The sequence below is a fragment of the Opisthocomus hoazin genome, chromosome 7, assembly GCF_030867145.1.
Source record: "Opisthocomus hoazin isolate bOpiHoa1 chromosome 7, bOpiHoa1.hap1, whole genome shotgun sequence".
Lineage (NCBI taxonomy): Eukaryota > Metazoa > Chordata > Aves > Opisthocomiformes > Opisthocomidae > Opisthocomus > Opisthocomus hoazin.
In genome coordinates, this window is record NC_134420.1 from 35,457,006 (window position 1) to 35,481,718 (window position 24,713).

At 39.7% G+C, this 24,713-nt stretch overlaps 1 protein-coding gene across 3 annotated transcripts; it reads right to left on the reverse strand.

Moving 5' to 3' along the window:
* Window positions 1-60: 60 nt before the first annotated feature.
* On the reverse strand, window positions 61-24,500 carry SLC39A9 (solute carrier family 39 member 9). 3 transcript variants are annotated; one of them, XM_075426042.1, is made up of 7 exons: window positions 24,313-24,500; window positions 18,268-18,376; window positions 12,044-12,235; window positions 9,547-9,615; window positions 8,296-8,381; window positions 6,192-6,326; window positions 61-4,431 (listed from the first exon to the last, which is right to left on the reverse strand). In XM_075426042.1, the coding sequence occupies exons 3-7, from the start codon at window positions 12,210-12,212 to the stop codon at window positions 4,201-4,203; spliced, it is 690 nt and encodes a 229-aa protein (XP_075282157.1). In that variant the 5' UTR covers window positions 12,213-12,235; window positions 18,268-18,376; window positions 24,313-24,500; the 3' UTR covers window positions 61-4,200. The 3 variants fall into 3 exon arrangements, with proteins under 3 accessions (XP_075282157.1, XP_009930071.1, XP_075282156.1); XM_009931769.2 differs by having other exon boundaries at window positions 23,972-24,500; XM_075426041.1 differs by lacking the exon at window positions 24,313-24,500 and adding an exon at window positions 20,790-20,808.
* Window positions 24,501-24,713: the final 213 nt, after the last annotated feature.

The window sequence follows — 24,713 nt, forward strand, 5'->3', positions numbered from 1 at the left end:
CACTTCTCTGTCGGAGCTGTCACAAAACCCCATGCCGTAAATGACAAGCCAACTCCGAAGCACTGCACCTAGTAAAAATTTAATATAATAAAACAAATTGAAAACAGCAACATTATTTTAACCATTCACAATTAAAGTGGAAAAATTATAAGGCAGCCATTCATGGAATGATTTTGTGTACAAATGGTTCGGAAAAACAGATACTACAGTTCCATACATGGAGTCAGGTAAACAGCAATGACCACGCAATGTTTTTCCCTGGAAAGCCAAGGCTGCTAAGAGATGTCATAAAAGGACAGTAAGATAAAAAAAGATTTATTTTATTTTAAAAAGATGTTTGAGGTGAACAGGAATCCAAAATTCATCATAAAGAATCTGAAAGTCATCATAAACTTTGCCACCATACCACAACCACTCCTCCTCCTTCCACTCCCAAAAGAATACAAGTACACTTCCCACCTCCCTCCCCAAGTCCCAGCACAGAATGGGAAGGGAGCAGCAGCAACATGTATTCCACAGCATCTCTCTCTTCTTCTGCATAGAGCTGATAGCGCACAGAAACATCTGCTACTGTCAAAAGCTCCTTGAAGGCTCTGACCTAGTCCCCGAACAAACACAGTAGTTTTCCTGGGTCTCCTGGGTACCATTAGCCTTTTACACAATCCACCTGGAAATGGCACTCTGAAGTCCACAGTGGGCTGCTGTATTTAACAGCCAGCCACCTGACACACCACAGCCACCAAAAATTCCTATGTTTGTGTGACAGCTCTGTCATCCTCACAGAAGTTAATGTCAGTGCTTCTGCATCTGTCATCAAGCACTAAAAAAAAGAAATATTTCCCTTCTTTATACAAGGTACAATAAAAGAGAGCAGTGGCAAAGTGCCTGAACACACCGGGATCAATGGAAACAGCTTTAGTCCAATTCCTATTGCCAATTAAGAAATCATCAACTGAAAAAACAGCTGATGAGAAGACTATAGATTTTCTAGAGGGATTTACAGAACGAAAGGTGGACATGGTTACAGCACTTGGTTAAAGCATTACCTGCTAGACCTGCTGCTGCCTACTTCACAGAAGACGACACAGGCAGAAATGGCTATTACAGAGAGAGTGAGCGGCGTTTGTTCGCACCAAGATCCCCTGAGGAGTAGAAAATGATACCAGATGGCCTTGACTACATGCAGTGCTTGGATTTACTGTGACAGATGGGGAGATAGGTAAAAAAGGGGATATGATAAAATGGACCATTTTATTCAACTCATTAAAATACTCTGCCTCAGGAAAATAATCCTCCATGTGGAACTAACAATTTGGAAAGGTTTGATCATTTAGAATTTTATACTCCCCTTATCACAGAACCAAAAGCCTCCTTAGTCACTGCAGTTTCAGCTGCAGAACTGAAAATAATAGTTCAACGCAGAGATGATGGAGGCAGCCAAAGGAAAATGCTGTTGTTACTTCTAAATGGGTAGGGAACAAAAATAAATTACAGAAGTCTATCACTTAATCAAGTGTCAAAATGAAAAGTACGCGTTATCAGAATTTTTGTGCCAATTTTAAGTTGCCGATGTTTTAATTTAAAATCCCTCACCTGCTGCTATAACTTGGCCTCTATAGTTCACGAATTATTGAACTGAGTATTACCATTTCTGGTGCCTGCCCCAGAAACTGGAGACACGATCTGAGGGACAGGAGCAAAGAAAGACAACACGACCTCTCAGCAGTGGCACCTCTTACAATTACTAGGCCAGAGGTTATGTCAGTAGTGAAAAGGCTGGCTGCCACACCCTCATCGATATAATAAAGCACTATCCACATGCTCCAACACTGGAACAAAACACATGAAATGGGACTTACCTATGCCCCTCCCCAAACCACTGCCATTGCTATACACACGAGGCTGAAGTCGAACACAGCCAGGATGCCAGCTCAGCTAGGGCGGTGGGGGGCACGTGCAAGCCACAGGTGACAGTTGAAAGAGAAAAACCTACTGCTTTACAAAATGTAACCATCTGATGCTGCACTAAGCTGTCTCCTGCAGATCTTGCAAACTCTCCAATTTTGGGAAACAGTGCAGTTACGTGGAAAGATTAAGCAAGGTAGAACAGTGAGATTATCAAGGAAGAAGGTAACTGGGGGGCAAATGAGAAGAATACTGGGAACTCTGGTGTAAACATCCCTGTGTATCATTCGCATGTGTTGGTAACCTGTACTTTTTAAACAGGTACTTACTAGCTGCATATGTAAGTTGTAACCAAAAGTTTTAAGAATGTGCAGGAGCAGATCTAATCCACATCACTAATTTTGCAGTGTTTTTTCAGAACACAATTAACTTTTGAAGGTCCAATGTCAAAACGTGCTTGATTAGGCCTGATACACTAATTCTATTTGAAAGTAGTGTCCTGTGGGAAAAGATTATTTCTAATAGTTTTGCACCAATTTTTTAAATTCATCAATTATATAGTAAAACACACACATGAACAAGCACTCCTGGGGATCAATACTAGGTTCAATCCGCAGATACACCTGAATTGTTACAAAGCCAACAGACCAAGCAATCACTAGTCCAAGAGCCAGGCCATACCCGTTATGGAACTAGCAGATGAATAGGACAATGACAAAAATGCAGAGAAGTTAAGAGACATAATGGTCTGTGTAGTATAATAAATGTCATGAAAAACAGACACACTCATTCAAATGGAAACAAGAAGCACTTCAGTTAAGATGGATTTTCAAGGCTTGAAATATCTTTAAAAAAAATCAAAAGAAAAATACATTTGGCAATGTTATCTTTAAAAAGTGCAGACAGAGTACAGCTTAAAAAGGGTATGACATTAAAAAGTTTTCCCCTAAAGAATTTTATGTTGAGTCAAGCATTCCCGACTTTTCAACACACTAGTTATTAGAGTATAACATATTTTGCATAAGAGAAATGGTGCCTGACAAGGGAAGGGAGGGATCTTTCGTCACTCTTCCGCAGTGAGAGGCACCAGCAGTTCTCAATAAACCCTCCAGTAGCTTCACCAAAACTAAAGCTTGTAAGTAACAGGTAAATGCACAATTCCCATCGGAAAAACAAAATGCCTAACAGGTCCACTGGGAACCCACCAGTTTGATTTTTTGTTTGTTGGGTTTTTCTGTTTAGAACTGCTTTAGAAACACTCTATCCGCAGCATAAATATTTAAACATCTGTTTTGTTAGCCTTAATATCATTTATTTAATGAAAAAAGACCCCACACACCTGCTGATTTCAGCAGTTCACTTTTGGAAATGAGCTAGTAAAGTTCTGTGGTCCCTCAACAGCTGTCTCCATCGGATTTCTACTCTTCAGAGCTCAAAACAGCTCGATTTCAAGGGACACTATGGACATCTCTCTCGACAGCAGCAGCGTAATCAGTCCCCAACACCTAATTCCTGCTAACATTTTTGGCGCCTTTGCTTTACTGACTTGGCAGAAGACCAATTCTCAAGAAACACTGCCTTTTTAAAATTTATTAACAGTTGCATAAACAATCAAAACAATATTCTTCTTGCTTCTATCCTCCATCTTCAGTAATGGAATACACTGCAAAATTCATTTGCACTTTCTTAACCATCTGATTTCCTACTCTAATCCTACACTTTGTCTACATCATCTCTTTCCTATCAGTGACACTTCTGTGACAATAGCAGTGCTGTCCACAATTCCGGGTGTAGCCCATTTTTGCAATACAATTAGTGACAAACATTACAAGGAGCAGTCGCGTTGTCAGGACAACACAGAACCGATGGGGGAAAGGCCCCTTCTTCATTAGTAAGACTTCAGCCTCTCACAAGGCAGTCATCCTTTGATTTTGCCCTCAGCTATGCAAGCTGAATTGCAGGATACTTTGGTGATTGCAATTTCATGATGAGTCGCTATGTTCTTCCCTGCTCTCCTTTTCCAAATTCCATCTTCCCTGAGAATAGGGCCAGAAGTAACAATTAAAATAGCAAACGTCTTCAGAAAAGAAAGCTACGTAGAATTTATGTCCGGCTGCCAAAGTACATTTTGCTACACTAAAAACTTTCCCAGTATTCCTCATTTTGCAATCAGCGTTCCCTCTGAACTCCATAAAGTGGATGGGATGGATGATGGGTAAGAGACAATGATAAAGGGAGCAGCTGACATTTACTGCTCATGTCAGATCGAGGAGGAGAACGGTGAAATTCGAGCATTTAGTGATGGTGTCCAATGGACAAGACTAGAGGAATAAGGCACCCTAATACTAGGGCTGCCACCTCCAGACGACTGAGTCCCTTTCCTCCAGTTGATTCAGGTTTGTGGCTGTGAGCAATTCCTCCTACTTCTGGGAGGACATGAACTGTGGCAACGTAAAGAAAAGTCCCCGCAGAAAACAGCATAGCAACTCCGGTGGCATTGACTTCTGAAAGGGCTTCTTTGCTGCTCTGAAATGGGAAAAACAAAAACAAAAACAGAAAGAACAAAAAGTGAGGATTAGCAGAAGTTCTTCAATCAATAATTAAAAAATTCTGTAAGTGTCCAATCATAGCAGGATTTCTATCAACTCTCATTCTCTCACAATGACACACTTTAATGTGTTGGTTTCTGTCCTGCACCCTATGCATAGCAACTGGCACTCTGAAGTTGCTGTGGGGAGCAGAAAGACACCTCACATCCTAGCTAGTTCACTTCAGACTTTAGTAACCCTTACAGAAGAAAACAGTCACAGTCTGTGCAGAAGCATCTTGTCTGACTATCTCACAGCAACATATAAAGTGTCAAAATGACAAAATATGCTTAAAAGAAATAAAATTCAGATTACAAAGCCACAAATTTTAGGAAGGATACTCAAGACTGACTTTTTTATTTTTCCTTTTTCTAAACAGAGAGTTCAAGTAAGATGTTAGCCTTCAAATATCTGGTCCCCTGCTGGTCAGAGCAAGATTTGCTAGATTTAAGTCCCAAATCATCACTTTTTAAATATTTCATTTGTATGTACAAGTAAACACTCAAAACTTATCCAGAATTTCCATGCAAGCTTCATAAAGAAATGCATCTTCTGGATCAAAACTGAGCTCCTCTTCACATTCATACTAGAATGAAGATCATGCTACACATTATTAAATGTAATGAAATACAAACCCACTCATACCAGTTTCAAAACATTTCTTGAACAATTTCCAACTCAAGTATGATGTTAGTTCTCTAGTACACTCTCAGGTTTTTTCCAAAGAGCAGAGATACATCTACTCTGGAACTACACAATCACTGTGACAGCCCCTATGCATTATCAATTCTCTGTTCTTTCTGAAGTACAAAATGCAAAACCAACTCTCAGTGAGCCTACACAAAAAGAATGCTCAAACAGCATTCTCATATCTATTTACAAACCCAACCCTTACTGCTGTCTCCTGTACTGCAATATAAAATGTAAGTCCTTTCTGGCAAGTAAAGGGATTACCCCAGATGATTTAGTTAATTTTTCCTCTCACATCTTGAGTTTCATGAGATCACATTAGATTCTTTATGATACAACACCACAGTGTGTCACCAGTAAGGCCCACAGTTACAATTACAGGAGTGGCATAAGAAATACTACAAGAAGCAGAAACATTTAATTTGGACAGAGATGATAAGCTCATGTGCAGTGGCCCATTTCACAGGCCATTTGTTGTGCAGAGCCAAGACCTGTGCTTCAAGGAGTATAAGAGGCAAAAGGACTGTTCTGAGGATTCGACTTCCAACAGTGTGCAAAAGACTTTGAACATATAGGACCAATTCCGGGATGGCAGAGTAAACGAGCAAAGACTATTTTCTACCTGCATATTAAAATAAGAACACATGCAGCAACACTGAACATTACCCAGTTATACAGTCATCAGATAACAATTTACTCATATACCAGATTTTAAGTTCTCAGCGGGAAGCAGTAGAAAGGATAAAAGACAGAAATCAGCCTTCTAAAAAAAAATCTATACAAAACTCGATAAAGGAGTGGTATCACTGGTTCTGATGGAAAACATGGGTTATTTTTTGTTTCACACATTCATGTTGCTACCTTTTTATCCACTTTTTTTTTTTGATCTCCATTCTGCTAAATTTCTCAAGCTGTTTGGAATTATGTTTTATGAACCTCCTAGAATACTCTTTTCCTCAAACTCCACCACTAATTTACATTTTGGGCAGAACAAAATTGCAGACCTACCTTGCTTAGCCCTAAGTATGTCACCATGGACATAACAGGTGCTGCCAAAGCAAAGACCAGCAAGTGTTTTCTAATTCGATTCCGTTCCAGCCCAGCGTGCATCAGGAAGGAAACCAGTCCAAAGGCAGCTGGTGCCTGCAAAAAACAATATTCACTGGTAATACAATAACTTCTAAAATCTCCTGAAATCTTAGATAAAGTTGAAATAGTACTTACTACATTGAAATGCACTGAACTGGAAGAAATTCAGGGAGAGCACTAGTATGCTGCAGTTCACCCAAGTCAATAGAATTCTGCAGACTGCCCTGTCTTAATAACAGTACCTAAAGGAAATTCATGTTCTGCCTATCAGAGTGCACATATTTGTGTAGTCATTACAAATACTAAAATGCTCATTCTGACTTGAGTCATTGCTAGAATTCCTAAGTCTCCATTAACTTATGTAATTTCTTTTTACATCCTGATACTACTAGGCATCCTTAAATGGACAGTTGCTTTATCTACAGCAGAAAAATTCTACAATTAACATGGAGGGGGAAAAATTCCCAAAGATAGATAATTGTCAGCCTTCGCATGAACAAAGACTTAAGAGCTCTTCTGATTAGTTAATGATTCCGTTTCATTTCTGTTCCCACTGGGAAGCAAACAAATACTTCCTTCTTCTCCCTCTGCTGGCATCCAGTTTCTTATCCACAAGGCACAGCTGTCCTACTACTCACAGAATTCACTGTATTTTTGCTCACATAAAGACAATAGCAGTCCACCCTGACATCTGAGATAAGACATAAACTAAAATACACTGAGTGTTTTTTTTATACATAGAATCCTTTTTTTTTTTTAAACCTAGAAGGAGGAAACCATGAGTGAAGGAAAAAGATGAGAAAGACAAAAGCATCAATCAGGATCAGAAGACTAGAAAAATAAAAAACCACACCAGAGAATACATAAATTTCTTTTCAATACCAAATATTTCTTGATAATCTTTCATTGGAGAAATTTTCCTCATCCAAAATTGTACAATTTCAGAAGTCAGTTAATTTGAACACTAAGAAAAATTAAAAGCAAGTTTCACTTAGCAATAGCCATAAACTAAGCTTCACAGCAAGATGTGACATCGACATTGCCACCTTTGAACAGGGTTATGTAAAACGCAATTTATTGTACCAACAGTGAAGATCTGGATTTCCTAACATTTTGAACATGCCACTATGCAAGCAAGATTTGGATGAATGTATGACTAATTACTGTAATATATGCATGTGCTAACATAGTCAAATGTGCATCTGCACACATATGTTTAGAACCTATATAGCTAATAGATATTTTTGCACAAACATTAAAGAAAAAAGATCTTCCCATCTTCAAGAGCCATTGTTTGCTTGTTACTTACAGAAGAAAGTTTAAATTTTTTTTCCTGCAGAAACGGCATATGACTGATGTTGAAGCTACTACAATAAGAGGTAACCAGAAGCTGTAATTTAGTACTCTGATATAAAGTGTTTTCAAAAGAATAACCCTTTAAACACTAAAACCCTTTATAACAAATATCCTTCCCATTTTCTCAAGAACACCACAGAACCAAACATTTGTTGTAATCAGCATAAACCTGCTTTTCCTCCTTGAATACACTAACATGTACTTCGGTGCATCACCCTCTAGAACTTAGAATCTGAATACATCTTCTGCAGCAGTAAGAATCTTAGGGCTTTATGTTTTGTTTTTTTCTTTTTTAAAGAAAAAAAAAAAAACAAAACAGCACCACACCAGCTTCAGAAAATGTCAGTGTGAAGCTGCCACATTTCTTCACGAGCTATTCTCCTCTCCCTGCTTCTGGGAGACTTTTCCCAACCACTGCAACCAAGGTAGGCAGTCAGAATTGTCTCTCATTCGTAGCCCATTCAGACTTCGCATCCATCACTTGCTAGTCTGTCATACATCACACCAGTGATTTTTGGTCCTTGAAGCTGCACTACTAACCTGTTCATTTCAACAGCATTACATATTTCCAGATTAAATCACTAAGGAAACTTAAGATCTCTAATAATTTCTGTATGCCTTAACAGTCTTTTAAAAACCAACTAAGATTTTTTGGATGATGACTTACCTTGTGTAACATAATCGCAACAAACACTATCAACTGGACACTTGTCTGAGAAGTAGAAGCTGCTGCACCCAACGCAACACCATCAGCTGAAACGGGAATGCAAATTCATGGATTATTTGTCCACATCAGTTTCTGCTTTCCCGCCCTCTCAGTGGCTGACAGTACAAAACATATTAATTTGAGAAGTCCTGTTACTTGAAATGCCACCCACAATACCAACCCAACACATGATTCACTCCTCTTTGCTTCTGAAGCCACAACAATTTCAAGATTTCAGACAACCCTCAACAGGAGTGGCCTTGTATTTCCCAAGACCATAAAAACCATGAGAAGAATCTATTCAGTATTGACACATTCTAACAAATTAGAAACAGGTAACAACTTCAGTTATTTTAGTCTTCTGTAGCAGAAGTGGCTTCCTGTCTAAATTAAAAAATCTGCTTTAGATTCTAAGCATTAAAATAATTATAAATACTACCCTTCAAATTAATTTTGAAATACGAATACTATTGTAAATGCAATTTTTTTACCATTTAACATAAATACATTGTCTAAAAGAAATAGGAAATGGCTACTATATTAATCCCTGATATATAAACACTTCCTTTAGTGAAGAAATATCTTTTTGATCAACATCTTATGACTTATCTAGACAGTAACTTTCAGCAGGAGAGATTAAAAAGCATCATATTTATACTACACATATATAGTGAAGAATTACAACATGAACATGGGTTGACTGCACCACATGCATAACTTTTTCAGTCCTTGCAAGTCAGCTCAAATGTCTTTCAGTCAAATCTTTGCACTCCACCCTATAATGTCCTTTTTTCCACAACATATTTTTTTAAACTTCTTTTTATTTTTTGAAAACAGAGGTCATCCGACAAGCAACCCCAAAGGTGTTTCATACTATTTACAAAACGTGTTAGCACATGTTGAAATTTAGCAGATAAAGCAGACAAAGGCACTGAAGGGGCAGAGAGTGAGCATCGCACAAGTTTTCAGATCAGAAAAATAAAGGAGTGAAAATCCTGTACCCAAATAAAACTCCATGGAACATTCTGAGCACTGGAGTGTATTTGCCCAGTAAGCTTTGGGGAGGTCCTTAGTTCTCTGTGCTCTGCCCTTTCTTTTTTTGTATAAAAAGCCACCTTCAAAAACAAAACCCAAGTGTTTCTATCCCATCTAAAGATGAGCCACACAGCAATCGAAGTCCTTGTCAAGTGCTAACAATAGGTCCCACATTACCTGCAGCATGGACTACTAGTCCCAGTGTCGTGGTGATTTTGGAGTTGCCTGATCTTGCAGCTTCTGGATCTGAAATGGTCATGAGGAAAGTTAGGATGAAGAGAACAAATACGTAAATTACACTGGAAGAAAAACTGGAAGTATCACTGCATGTGTGTCTACCAGCTGCTTAGGCAGTTATATTCAAAACTATCAGCATTAGATTTACTGTAAAATAGTCTGATACCTAACACCTTCAAATCACCTCAAGTTCTGTCAACAAACAAGTGACAAAATCATAAACAATTCTTTGCAATTTAAAGGATCATTGATATAAGCAGAGGCAGTTTTTTTTCTTAACCTCCTGAAACCAAATTTTAAAGTTCTGTGCTACCAAGGGGAAGAAACAATAGTTTTGCATCCCCGGAATCCAGAGCTGCTTCAAGATTCAGGATGATTTTTCCCCACGTAGCCCAATGCTGGTCTTTTCCTTCAGGTGAAAGTCTGGGGCAGTCTCTCTTGCACTGATTCTCTGGCAATTCCAGGTAAGCAATAAATTCTGCAGTAAGCAATAAAATTGCAGTAGCAAAGATTTCCCTCCAACATTACACACTACAGAGGAGAAAGGCAGCCAGTGCTGCTTGAGATCCAGTGTTTTGACTGCAATTGTTTGACAGCTACTCTGAGGACATTTGCAGGTTAGCTCATTACACAGCACAACAGGGCACTACCACCACTGCGCAACCAGCAGTTAAGCTGTTACGAAGAATCACTGCAATGAACTGGGCAGGTAACATGTTTCTGTACTTGTGTAGGACCTACTGTTCAACTGTTTAATTCCAGACAGTTGAACAGCCATTATTTAATTATACTAGTGGTCAGTAAACTGACTGCAAGCACACCAATTAAAGCAGCTGTGCAAGTCTGCACTGCTGCCAAAATGACAAGTCCAGTCCTGTTTCCTTCCTCCTGCTCGTCCACCAGTCTCCTTCTTCGTGCCCAGCCTCCCACGTAGTTACCCAGTGAGTCAGATCAGGGAAGTGAGCTGGCTAAAAACTGATGTATTCTCTTTGGTCAGATTGATCTTCTGAATCAAGGGGAGCCTATTTGAGTAATTAATTGCACTGCATTTGGATGACTGTGATGGTATACTCATGTGAAACAGGAGGAGATATTCACAAAGAACACTTCCTTTAGATTTGTTTTGGACTGACCAGGACTAAATACACTTCAAGAGAGAGTTCACATTTGATTTCATACCTCCATTCTGGCATATAGAATTTTTCTAGTTTAGACAAAGTAAAATCTGGCCAGTTGGAAGACAACAAAACTACATTGGTTCAAACGAGAAAAATGTTTTTCTTCAGTAGCTTTAAAAAACATTACAAAAACACTACTATATTTCCTGCGACAGAAGTACAGACTAGATAAAATTTTACTTAACACTATTTTTTTAGTGTGTATCTCACACAGATCATAGTCAATTTTCTCCTGGTATTTGCTCTGATTAGAGACACGGAAAGGGTCATAACCTGTACAAACCAAGGATTCTCCTGGCAGTTGCTCACCTGCATCCTCTTGCCACACTCACTGACACTGTTTCCTTCAAATAGCTCTGAAAATCGGCTAACCATAGATGTGGCTCCATTACACTTCTCCAGGAGCACAAAGGTGACACAGTCCCTGCACTGGCCTCCCATCTGTCCCACCACACTAACCCATACAAGCATTTGCACAGCTGCACTGTAAACTGCCAAGAACCCAACCAAAACATATGCCCCCTCCTTTGTGTGTGTGTTTTCCTTCAAGATCAATTCCTTAAATTTTGAGGGCCAAATTCCACCATCAGAGGGGAATATGTGGGAGAAAAATCAGCAGCCAAAGGCAATAAAATACCTTTTCAGATGATAAAAGACTTTTGGTGTATTTCACACTACAGTCTGAGCACGAAGCCACAGGCAGGAAACACAGGCTACTGCAGGCATTTTGAGAGTCTTGCAATGAAGCTGAGAAAACTTTGGACTAAGCAGGAAGTATTTTAAAGTGATGCAGGCTCTAGACCAGTGTGGGAGCCCAGCTTCAGTCTGGTAAAGGACCAGAGCTTACATCTAGTCATTTCTGCAGTCTTACTTAAGACAACTTCTTGTTCTTTCCAAATTTTACCTATGTGTACGACAATTAAGTAGGGAAAACAAATGAAGATAAGACTACCCTGAAGTTTTTTGGAAAGTCAAAGAAATCCCCTATGGGTGACACTGTAATCAGGTAACCCTCCACCCCCACACCATACGTGCTCATACAGTTATTTCATGTTAGCAAAGCAATCTCTCAAATTATGCTGAATTCCAGGACAGACTTCCAGCAAAAACATTCCACAGACCTTGCTTTATGCTTGTAAAGCACCTACTGAAACTCTGGACATGCCTGGTCAGCTTAAATCCCAGTAGCATTCAAAAAAAATTACAGCTTTCTAATTAAAACTAATTAGAAAGTCTAATTGAAGTGAATCTTTACTCACCATCTGTAGAGTGCACATGAGAGCTGCCTATCTGATCCACCAACAGCATGAAGACAAAGCCGAGGACAAGGGATACACCAATGTAGGCATGCAATCTGGAATGGTCATGGCCATACTCATGTACAGCCGGGATTTCCGCAGCCTTCTCAGACTCAATCACACGCTGCATCTCGCTCGCCGGGTGATGCTTCCCTGTGGCAGGCAAACACATTAGGAGACAGGGGACTAAACGTGGCATGGTCACTTTTCTACTCCTTTGCTGAAAGCGTTCCTCACATTTTCTTGGACAATGCACAAAAGTCCTCATTTAAGGTCAGTCTTAGACCATTTACTGAGGGAAGCACGCATCTGTCTGGTTGGCCTCTCCCCATACATCATCAGCATCGAAAAGCAAAGGAAGCACTTGACAAGCCAGGCTACCTTGTTCAAGTGCTGCATTTTAAATACAAGTTGATTGATAAAAATTGCTGAATAATTCCTTTTTTAATTTAAGTTGCCAGCTTTGTCAGTATTCAGAGATACTGTCAAGCAGTTAAGTCATAATCTTCCTTTAAGTGAGAAAATACAGGACGAGGAGATAAAATAGGTTCCATCCACTAAGAGATCTCACGCAATCTTTAAGAAGATGAACTTCGTATCTCAAAGCATCAGTCTCTAATTAAACAAGTTAGCATTGACCTAGTCCATATCAATGGAGTGTAACAACAGCTAAGTCAGCACACTGTCCTACAAATGTCAGTACCATCCTAGAAACCCAAAGTCCAAGCCCCAGGGTTGAATGCTGTGTGGTTGTTTCCTCTCCCTACACAAGCTTTGGTTCCATGCTCACCCCAAGATATTTACTTTGTCTCAGTGAGCTACCCTGAAATTAGGTGAGCTTGGAACAACTCCAAAATCTAAGAAGGGGAAAGGAGACAGCCGGACAAATTTTTAGTCAAGTTTCCATGGCATGAAATGCTTTCTTTGGTACACAGTTCACCATTTAAAAACATTTTCAAATATTTCGTAGGTTAGTGACAAATGTCTCTACCTACAATGACTTTTAGAAAGCAGAGACATAATATAACTTTACCAACTGTTACAGGTTGCCATTTGCCCAGCACGTGTCATCTTTATCACAAGCAAATACTTGCCACACACAAAATTCCCACCAATTTCAACAGAAATTACATCAGCCTCACTCTGAATTTACACAGGCTTAAAGAGAAAGGAGCAGGTTTTCCCAGCACATGTATTTAACATTTCTACTAGTCTTAAGCATAGTGGCTCCCAAGACACATCCATGAAATCCTCCGACCTTGCTCATGACCACAGGAAATTACTGCTTCTGCAATCCCATCTGACAGAGGGCAAACAATGTCCAGAAGCACATAGCTTTTTCAGTATTGGCCAAAGGTTGGCAAGAGTTGCCTTCGTATATTTACGCATGAGATTTAACAAAGCTATTTTTTAGCAAAATTCTAGTTTTTGTTTCCAGCTGATATAAGCAAAGAATCACGTCTAAGCCTTCTCCTGCCAACAGCATACAGAAATACACTGTTAGAAAGGCAGAAGCAAAGATTAGGAATCAAGAATTTTAAATTAAGTCCTCAACTACCACACAGAGCACAGTAAACATTTGACCTCTTGGTTTCAGTCTCATTGCTCACCTGAATTGTGTTTTCTCTCTTTTTTCACATTTCCCCTTAAGGTCCATGGCAGAGACAAGATATCAGGCTAGAAAGCACTTTAGGTGATGTAGAAGAGGCATTTAATGATGCTTGGCATATTTGTTACTGTAAACAGTTGTACTTCCACAGCAGGTAAGGTGCTTTACACACAGTAAGTACTACTCAGATGTTTCCAATGGGAGAAGGCAGTAAATCTACTTCCACTTCTGCTACCTCAAGCTAAGTCAGACATTTGAGTTGCATGCTTCAGAGCTCCAGGACTCTGAACTACCTACCACGCAGTACAAACTGCTTCTAGTCCAGAACAGGGAAAATGCTTACAACCGTGTTTGGCAGGTTCAATTAGTATTTGTAAATCTCTTTAATGTTCTACTAGAAAATATTTCTTCATCTATGTTTCTCTGCTAGGCCCAACGATGGTATCAAAATCTCTAATTGTAATTATGTTCGTAAAGTCTCCTGTCCTTCCCCTATGCTTAAAAAACAGTTACTCACAAAAGCAACCTTCCTGTGTTTACACTGGAACTCCAGAGAAATTTGTTTTTTGAATAAGAAATAAAAACCAGAGAACTCATTTGCAAAGCTCTGGTGCCCTACAGAATATATGCATCACAGTTCATCATCAGGAAGCAGGAGACACATTAATTTCTATTCCCTCACAAAGCAACAGTTAGCACTGTAATACAAACCAAGAACATGAAGAGGACTCTCATGTTTAAATGCTTGATCAGGAACTATATTTTCTCTTAATATCTGACTTGACCTTAAGATCTGCACCTGGGGAGGAATAACCCCAGGTACTAGTACATGCTGGGGGCCAACAAAATCAGAAAAGCAGCTTTGCAGGAAAAGGACATTGCAGACATGCAGTTTACTGTGAGCCAGCAGCATGCCCTACAGCAAAAAAAACGGCTAACCAAGGCCTGGCTGCACTAGAAGAGTGTTGCCAGTCGGTCGAGGAAGGTGATCCTTGCACTCTGCTGTGGTGAGGCCACACCTGGAGTGCTGGGTCCAGTTCTGGACTCCCCAGTACAAGAGACACATGGACATACTGGAGAGGCACGAAGATGACTACAGGACTGGAGCATCTCTCCTGTAAAATAAGGCTGAGAGAACTGGGACTGTTCAGCCTGGAGAAGAGCAGGCTCAGAGGGATCTTATCAATGTATATAAATACTTGACCGGAGAGTGTAAAGATGACAGAGCCTTATATATTAATTGCCTGTTCCTACCTATCCCTTTTAATTCTTCCTGAAGTTTGGGAAGAGCTAACTGACCTGGCCATCAGCTGAATTCTCTCTTTTTTCTGAAAAACACTTCTCCCAAAATTACTTGAAACAATAACATGCAGAAACCCCTTCTTGGTTTCACTTTGTATTTCTTGCTATTTCACAGGACAGCAATGCTTTATAGACTAAAAACTACATAAACCAACATTGATCAAGCAAGACGTTCCCATCAGAAATTCTAAAAAAATCTTTACTAGAAACAATGTTACTGATTTTAGATTTTTTTTTTTTAAATCATATTTAATGGTAAGAGAACTAACAGGACTAGTGTATAGCACTTAAAAGAAACTAGGATGTTAACTACATTGTTTCAGGAAGTAATGTTGTCTCAGTATGAGAAAAGACAAGGCTTTTGGAGGAGTCACCATTCAGCATTGGTAAGCTTTTTGATGTCGGAACAGCTGATTCGTTCTCCATGAATCAACGTAGGGTATTCATGTCTGAACTGATTATAATAATTACAATTCAACACAGAATATCTCTCCTGTTTCAACCTTGCATTTTTAAAGTTCTCTAGATAGTTTGGGTTTGTTTTGGTTTTGTTTTTTTTTTTTAAAGTGAGCGACAGTAACTTTCATGCATCTAACTTTATAAAAAAAAAAAAATGGCAATGAACAACATGGAGCACAGCATACATTAGGGCTTTCCCAACATCTGTGGCTTAAGTGACAAAGGTAAACCTTCTCTCATTTTGGGGAGGTCTTTTGGTTGGCAACTACTCTTCAGACATTTTAGACGTTAACAGCAAAACTCGACTTACTCTTGCAAGTCATCTATTTGCTGGAGTATTCATACATCTTCTCGGATGAGACAACTGTACATCCATCCCACTACAAAATGTTGGCACAATGCCATTACTACAGACAAAGCACATCAGAACAGGCTTGGTAGCCCTTGGAAGATTTCACAAACTTATCTTTGCTGAACAAGCTCAATCAATAAAACAATTTTAGACCACGCAAGATTGTTGTCATCTATATCAAAAAGTTAACTTTGCCTCAGATCATTTCAAGCCATAAAACATAGTGGGTAACTCAGGGCAATCTTTCTGACAGCGGTTATGCAGTTTAACCAGTTAAAACACAGGACTGAAGTCGCCAACGGAATTTTATTTGCTGGTAATACTCAAATCAAGGTTTCACTACACACATATATGGGTTTATGATCAAATAATAATCTGAATCATGATATGTTATTTGCTCTCAGCCTACAAGGTCAAAAATTAGAAGTTATTTATTCTGTGGCCTGTGGAAAAATACAAAAGTAAGAGTAAATGACTTGTATCAATGACAAACACTCATTTTGATAACAAGCAACCAGTCTCTGAGGTAAATTACACTTGGAATTGGACAAACAGACACCTCTCACTCCCTTTTTTTTCAGTTATATGAATATACCTCAGTGATTCCTTAGGCGCCTTTATAGGTTTAACTACATAAATGGGTGAAGTTGCAAAAAAAAAAATACTGAAAGCTGTTAAGTTCTCAGAATCATAAGCTTAACTTTGAATATCCTAAATATTAGAAATATTTTTTGTAGTTAAATCTATAGTACCCATTAATTTTGCCTCTCTGCAATACAAAAAAAAAATCTTTACAGACAGACTGGCTTTAGTCACGATACAGTGAGTTAGGAATTGAGTCTGACTTCATTCACAGAACAAATTCTTTTTTCCTAGGTAAACACTTCACATATTACTACTGCAGTAATGGGAAGTGTCTTTTTTCTCCATATACTAAACTTCAATTTATATAGCATTTAGCTCTAAATAGCAGGCGGTAGATTTCATACATGAACAGTATGCCCCATTTAGTGAAAAAAAAAATTTAAAAATGGAAGTGTTCACAGCAATTGTATTTACTGCTAGCCATATCATTACAAAAAAATTTAATCTACTTAGAATTAAAATTGAACAGAGAGCAAACCCACAACTACAGCTCATTAGAGACATCCTACATCAGAGTGCACAAATTACAGTACACTATAAAAGCATAATCAGAGGTTCTTTCACTTCTTGATAAAGGATCATTTTATATATTATCTTCTGTTTATTTTAAATCTAAAAACAACAACATAAATTTAGTGGAAACTAAAACAGGATAAATTAAAGCATATTACTAAAAAGACGTTTAAAACAATGTAGAAACAAGAAAAAAAGGGTAGTACAAGAAAAGCAGAGTATTACTATTATCTCTCAATCCCAAATTAGCAACAACAGTACATCAGAAACTTACAAAGCTCTCTACAGCCTCAACTTTATAGTTCTTTCTCCTGTGACCACTAAGTTGTTGCTTTTTACCCTCAGATAAATTTCTGATTCTGAGCATACTGGAAAAATCTCACACGTGAAACAGTAATGTAATAGCACAAGACTCCTAGCTAAAGCAAGATTTAAAATGCACTCTGAACAGAGGTAATGAGCCCTGACTGTTTAAAATAATGTCATAACCTCAAATTAATGTTTACTAAGACTTCTGGGTATGAGGTGTGCTCCACACTCCTGTTCCTACAAGACACGTAATTGCTCTTAGCTTGGAGCTATGCATTGGAGGCCACGAGGTTTTGAAGACTGGTGACAGCAGACTAGAACCGGATGCTTGAACTTGGAACCACGTGCAGGTATCTATGTGTAACGGACATGACCACTCAAGAAAGAAATGCTTCCTACTCTGTGAATTAGCCCTATATAACCATAAATTTCAGCCATGTATATTATGGCAATTAATTCCAAGATGCTCTTCAGCTTCAAAGCAGGGAATTCTCATGAGGGCAAGTACGTATAGATCTAGAAAACACTTCCTGTGCTTGCTTTAATGAGAATCAATCTCAACTACAAAAAGAAACAGCAATAGTCCACAATTTCATTCTCTGCCAAAGGCATCCTTCACAGAATCGCACAGACATCCTTAGATATCCTTTGAAGTTCCAGTGAAAGTTAAACTCTCCCCAGAATAAGGAACAGTACACACAACCTGGCATAAACGGCTGTGGTTCCATGAACAGTAAAGTACCTGGACCCGCAAATGACTGGATCACTCAGCAAGAGTCAACTGATCCACAGCCTCATCATGTCCCTCTGTCAAACCACCATAAACATATAATACCATGCCTATGGCAGTTCTGTGATTCTGTGCTGGCTTTGTGTCATGCCGCTGTGAAACCCACCCACCAACCTCACATTAAAAGCCCTAGAAACCAGACCCAGTACATCATGATACCACAACCTAAGTTACCCTGAACAAGGCCATCTGGGTTTGACTCTTACCCTCCAAAATGTCTTCATAAAGTGCATGTACTCCTTCTGGCACAATGACAGCCAAGGCAGTTCCACACAGCAGCCCAGCACCCAGAACAGTCACCAGCTTTAATCTCTCCTGCAAGCAAGTACAAAACAAGTATCATCTTTAAGAATGAACATGCTTTCTTTACTCTCCCTCATTAACAGATGTTGGGGCAGGCGAAAGGGAGCCGGGGGGTGGGGTGGGGTGGTAAGGGAAGTAAATGATTCACAAAACCTCTTGCTGATTTCAAGAGCCCCAGTTGCATAGTCCTGTATTTCTAATGATTAACTCTGAGAAGTGAACATATCCAGTGTCCAATGAAAACAACTGAAATAGGAAATGAAAGTTAAAGATTGCCCATTTGACTGTTAACACCAGACAAGAAATGAAACGTAGCATACTTTAAAATAGTAAGAATTGTTATATTTGGCACTAATGGTTATTGGGGTCTAATTCACCCTCTAGAGCCTCAAACTGTAAGGCCTCCAGAGACAAAGAAAAATTGAAAGTGCCTGAATTTTAAAGCATGTTTGCAACTCTACATTTTATCTCATTCTGGTTTGTTTTCAAATATATCCTTCCTACTAGAAATCATACTTGAACATGCAAGTTCCCTATAATCACTGCTAGGTGTGGCACAGCACAAGATAAATTACCTGTTCCCCAAAAAATCCAATCTAAATAATAAAAGAAACTACAAGAAAGAAAACTAATTTACCGAAGCAAAACCAGAAAGAGCAGAGAACCAATAATGTAAATGCATCTACAGATACAAATACATTGGCCAAGTACGAGAATAAACTTTTAAGTCAGCTATATTTATATAACACAGAAAAGGGCTGAGAAAAGTTTTAGGACTACGGAAAAAGAAAAGGAAGATCTTAGAGGAAAAAAAAAAGCAGTAGCTCTGCTTTCACCTACAGGTTTAGAGAGACAGAAGAAATTAAGTTAAGCTGTTCTAAGACCGTTACATGATAGATGAACTACATTTCAGTCTCTAAATTAAGCAGCCACTCTTGTGCATACGCTTGTCCTTAAAACTGCCGTACTTTAATGGCCTGCTATTAACCAGGAACCACCAAAGAATAGACTACCTTTAAAAACATAGAACTGTGGATAGAAAAGTATTTTAAGAGAAAGATACTTTTTTTGTACTTGAAAGATCTGTTGATGTGTTCCATCTATTAAAAAAAAAAATAAGGTGCCAGGCAAAGTTTTAGATCTACAGTATCACAGCACTTGCAGAATGTCATCTAGTAACAAAACATAGCAGAAGGGACTGAAGCCCCAGAATAGGTCCAAAACAAGAATTACATAAAAAAAAAAAAAATCTAAAAAGCCTTACTCACACGAGAGTTTGAATGAGGGAACAGCATCAGTCAAACTGATAATAGTGCTAATACACATTTAATGACATTCTTTTTTTCTTTGTAATCTGATTAGGAGATGCATAAATGCAGACCAATGATTATTGATTTTACAATCATTTCTAAGCCTTACAGTAGCATTTTAAAAGGAGTTAAAGACTGTAAAGGCAACAGAAATTATATTCCACTCTTCACGTAATTACAGACTATGGCAGTTCCCTTTTCCCTCCGTAAAGACAGGTTCTAAAATAGATTTGTTACATAAGCAATGCAAATTTGCAATTAAACTTCAACAAAAAATACATAATGTTTTTATAGTATAGCAAAAAAAAAAAAATAGTTTAGTTCATGTTCCAGGAAGAATTTCTACAAAAACCTTAAAACACACACACATAAAGAGTTTATAAGTACTTGCTACTATGAGTAAGGGTTATCTTCCTAGTTATACTCTAATTTTGGGCAAAAAGCTTAGAGATATCACCCATCCCTCACCTCTCCCAAACTGACTAAATTCTGTTTTACCAATATCAGAACAGTTTACTACTACTTTTTGCTTCCTTGTCACTACAACATTTGACAGGCTAAAGTCAAAGCCATGTACTGAAAATCCAGTTATATAAACTTCTAATAGACTCTAACATACGGCTACTTGCAGAGACTGTTTCTAATCATCTCTGTAATAGCCCTTATCATATCACATGCAGTAATCATGAGAGTTTAGATCCTCCTAACAACTGCACAGCATACATTTTGTGGCAGAACCATCATCTTCCATGCACGACGAGATGTCTGGGTACTACCAAAATACTAACATTAACTACTGAGGACCTGGAGATAGAAGTCAGTGTTTGACTGACGGGAAACCACTTGCCACGTATCCTTATTATGCCATCCATTCTCTTTCATGCACCATAGTGACACGGGCTGTTTAATCTCACCGAAATAGGCAACACTTTCACAGAACAAATAGGAGGCTCAAGATATGCACAGCTAGCTTTCTGAAAGCAAGACAAACATGACCATATGAAAATAATTAGAGCATTACTGGGGAAAACTCAAATGTTAATATGCAAGACATGAAACCACCTGTAAAGTTTCCACAAACATGCACTGTACACTGGTATATATAACAATTATACCTGGCAATCTCCATGAAAAGGTAATCTTCAACACCCACTGTCCATAAAGTCGTTTTGCAAAAATATAGTATTTTAGAAGGAAAAACAAGATTATTTTTATACTGCAGCACTATAATCTCTTTTACATACATACATATATAAACACAGGCAAAAAAGTGTCTAAGTAATACTGGTTTATTACAACTGCAAATATAGAGTATTGCTTGCTTTCATTTGTGCATCTGTGAATTTTAAAGATCAATGAAAATAGTATACACTAACAAGTTGCTGTTTCAAGAGAAGTCTCTGTCTCCTTTTCAGCACAAAATACTTAGACACAGTAAATACAGCAATCTACTAACTGCAACCTACCCAGACAGGGAAAAGTCATCTAGTTTGATCCAAGAAATCTAGTTTGATCCAAGAAATCAAACCATTCCAATAACAAACCCACTTGTCTGTCTCTTGTTAAAAACAAGAGCAACACAGTAAGCAGTGTTAAAAAAATGCACGGGCAAAATCTTAAATTCCTCAAATCAGCAAGCTGTTCCACAGCTCAGCAATTGGTTGAAATCTGCATGGCACTGAAATTCTGACTTGCACCTAGCAAAAACTCACACGTACTTTTCAGCAGCAAGTAGTCCCACTCCAGTCAACACTGCCTGCCTCTGTTACACCAGCAAAAGAGTCAAACTGCTAGAACTTGATTTTTTTTCTCCATAATTCTTTTTTGCATTTAGGCTACAACTTCGGAGATAGCCTAAAGAAATAATATAGTGTTATTTCCAGGTCAAAGTTAGCGCAACAGAGTACTGCAAATCAGGATTAAGCTGATAATGCACACCCGCATACAGAAACAAAGGGAAGTTCTGTTCAATCTGTACCTTTTTACCATCAGTGTTTAGTCATACCTGGCTTTGCTGGAGTTTTATATTTTCATGAATATCCAAAGTTAACTAAAAGAATGGAAACCAATATGAAAACAGAACACAACCAATAGGTTCTGCAGCAAAAAAAAAATCTCATATGAAGAAATGTATTAACACTAATGAATAATTTTATTGTTCTCCAGCATCTTGGGTATGTTATGTGAAGCATTCATTTTTGTTTTCTAACCATTGTAAGTGGCCAGTGGGAGGATGCACATTTCCTCACCAAGACCATGTATAAAACTTTTTGCAAATAACAGAATGCACAGTCCAGTCATTTCAGTTTGAAATTGTCCATGTTGCAATCATTTTAAACAAAACAATTCTAACTTCTGATTACACACTTCCAGGATTAGCTAGTATCTGAACATAATTTGTAAAGAGATTCAGCTCCTCTTCTAAACCATGTGTTTAAAACAGCTAATTTAAGTGTAAGAGTGAATCAAGAATCCCTGACAGTTTAATATACCACAATAAACTTGATTGCACACATGTGTACCACTGGTAAAATACTGCACACACAGGAGGCTAATAAATGTGTGATTACCGCTTATGCAGAGTGCTAAGGTTTTGGATCCGCAACAGATCTGTTTTCCTGAAGCTGCTGGGGGGCAGGGGGGCTCCAAAAGGTTTGGGAATCCCTAATTTGACTATATAAATACAAATAAACACAGATCAAGAATTCTACCTTCAAACAACATTAAATACAAAGACAGAGACAATAGATGACTATCAAGCACATACATGAGTAAATGCAAAATTAAATAAAAAGAGAGCATGCTAGTATGCTAGGCAGTGTTCTTGACAAATTTACAAGAAAATCCTTTGCAGCCTTCAGGGCAAAAGTGAGTTTTGAAGAGTGAACTGGTGGAAACAAGAGCACTGAAGACATACAAGGGAAGCTCCACCAAAGCATCAGATGAAGCACTAGAAAAACAGAACTATGCTAATATTTATGTAAAGACTTCAGAATATATGGTCCTGTTTGAACCTGTTTCGCTCAATGGTACTGTTACCAAAACAAACAGCCTTTCCTTCCATGCTGTTCAGAGTCTGCTGCTCCCAAAACCTCCTTGTATTAATGGGACCAAAGGACAGGTGCAGCCAGCTCCGTGGCCTGACAGAAGAACAAGTCACATCTCTCTTCCAGCACGTCACTTTCCAGAAGCAGTGCTGCTACCAGCATAAATGGGAAACCTCTCCTAAGAGGGCTCTTACTCCTTTCGAACAACTAAACTCTCACTACACTAAGAGGGTACATCCAGATTAGACATAAGAAATTCTTCACTACAAGGGTGGTGAGGCACCGGAACAGGTTGCCCAGAGAAGCTGTGGATGCCCCCTCCCTGGGAGTGTTCCAGGCCAGGTTGGATGGGGCTCTGAGCAGCCTGGTCTAGTGGAAGGTGTCCCTGCTCATGGCAGGGGGATCAGAACTACTACATGATCAATAAGGCCCCTTCCAGCCCAAACCATTCTGTGATTCTATACACCACACCTGTATACAACAATCCTCATTTAGAACCCAAAAAACCCTCAGGCAACAGAGACAGAGGATTATTAGAAGGCTTCCAGAGACTGCAACAATCATTACTTCAACAACCATCTCTTAGAAGCACCCAAATACATTCATTTCTGAACTCCTGTGCTGCTCGGAAACTCATTCAATCCATGACAGGCTCCCGCTCCTGTAACAACACCTTATGCACCCAAGATACTTTCCCGAAAGAACACCTTGAGCTCCACGGGACAGTAACATAACTTGTGTTGTAATCAAATCGCTAAGGTTTAATTTTCAGCAGCACAAGCTGTGAACAAAACTGTAAAACAAAATAATGTTTTCTGAGAACGTTTTCAGAATTGTTTTTAAAAGCCCTAATTTGAGTAGCCCACAGACAGACAACAACAGTTAAACTATGAGTTCAGTAGTTTCTGACACAAGCATCTAAGAAGAACCATGTCCAGCTGCTACCACATCCTTCCACTACATGCTGAGACCTTGTTTCACCCATAGCTGAGATGGTGGATCAAATATGGCACATTTAAATGGCTTTTACACATACTGTAGAACAAGCCTAATTTTACACTGCGATTTTGAATGACAATTAATACCACAATCACAACTTCCTTAGACATTTTTTAAAGGTAAAACATCACCCCCAACAGTGTTGATGTACTTGAAAGGGGACAGCACTAACTCATCCCGGTAGAGCTCTCCATCTCATTTCTGCTATTCTTCCTTAGCAACCAACGAGCGGTTTGGTGAAGCTGTCTTACCTCGGAAAAATTTACTGCCAGGGGGATAATTCCTGCCACATAGCAGGCGACCAGCATGGCCAGAGACAGCAGGCAGATAGAGCGGAAGTCATCCATTTCGCTGCTTTCTGTCCGGTCCCTTAAAGTGAAATTCGACAGCAACTTTTCCACCTCGCCCCGCACGCCTTAACTCGTGCAGACACCGAGCTCCCAGGAAAGGCTTTCAGCCATGTCTATCTTGCCCGGCGGCTCCGGCCCCCACCCCGCCGGGGCCGCCCGACAGCGGTGAGGGGGCGGGCAGGGAGCCCCGGCGCGACCGGGGGGAGGGAGCGGCCAGGCCCCGGGGCAGGCCTGGCCCTCACCTGAGGCAGCGGGACCCTCGCCCACACCCCGCTGCCCCCGGCAGGAGACGGGGGGGGAAACGGCGGGCACCGAGGCGGCTCCTGGTAGAGCGGCAGCCCGACGCGGGCCACGTCCGCAGGGAGAAGGCGGGAGGAACCTGCAGGACCGAAGCGAGCCAGCCCCACCGCTGCCCCGGAGGCCAAGTGGCACCTCGGCGACCCAGCGCTTCCCCTTCCGGGGTACGCCCCGCCCCCGCCGCACTGTCCCCACGCGGTTCCCGGCTTCAAGATGGCGGGCGAGGCCTCGGCCGCCCAACGCCCCGCGCGGGCCGCGGCGTGAAGGGACGGCTCCCTCATCAAAGATGGCCGAGCGCCCCGCCCCCCTCCAGCCTGGCGCCACCGCCCGCTCCCGGCGTCCTCCG

Bases quoted from the DNA above. Each gene is read 5' to 3' on its own strand.
- SLC39A9 (XM_009931769.2), bottom strand. From the start codon at position 24,067: ATGGATGACTTCCGCTCTATCTGCCTGCTGTCTCTGGCCATGCTGGTC. The intron at 8,382-9,546 runs GTAATGTGGGAC...TTCCCGTTTCAG, and splicing joins ACTAGTAGTCCATGCTGCAG to CTGATGGTGTTGCGTTGGGT. The intron at 4,432-6,191 runs GTAGGTCTGCAA...TTCCCATTTCAG, and splicing joins CATACTTAGGGCTAAGCAAG to AGCAGCAAAGAAGCCCTTTC.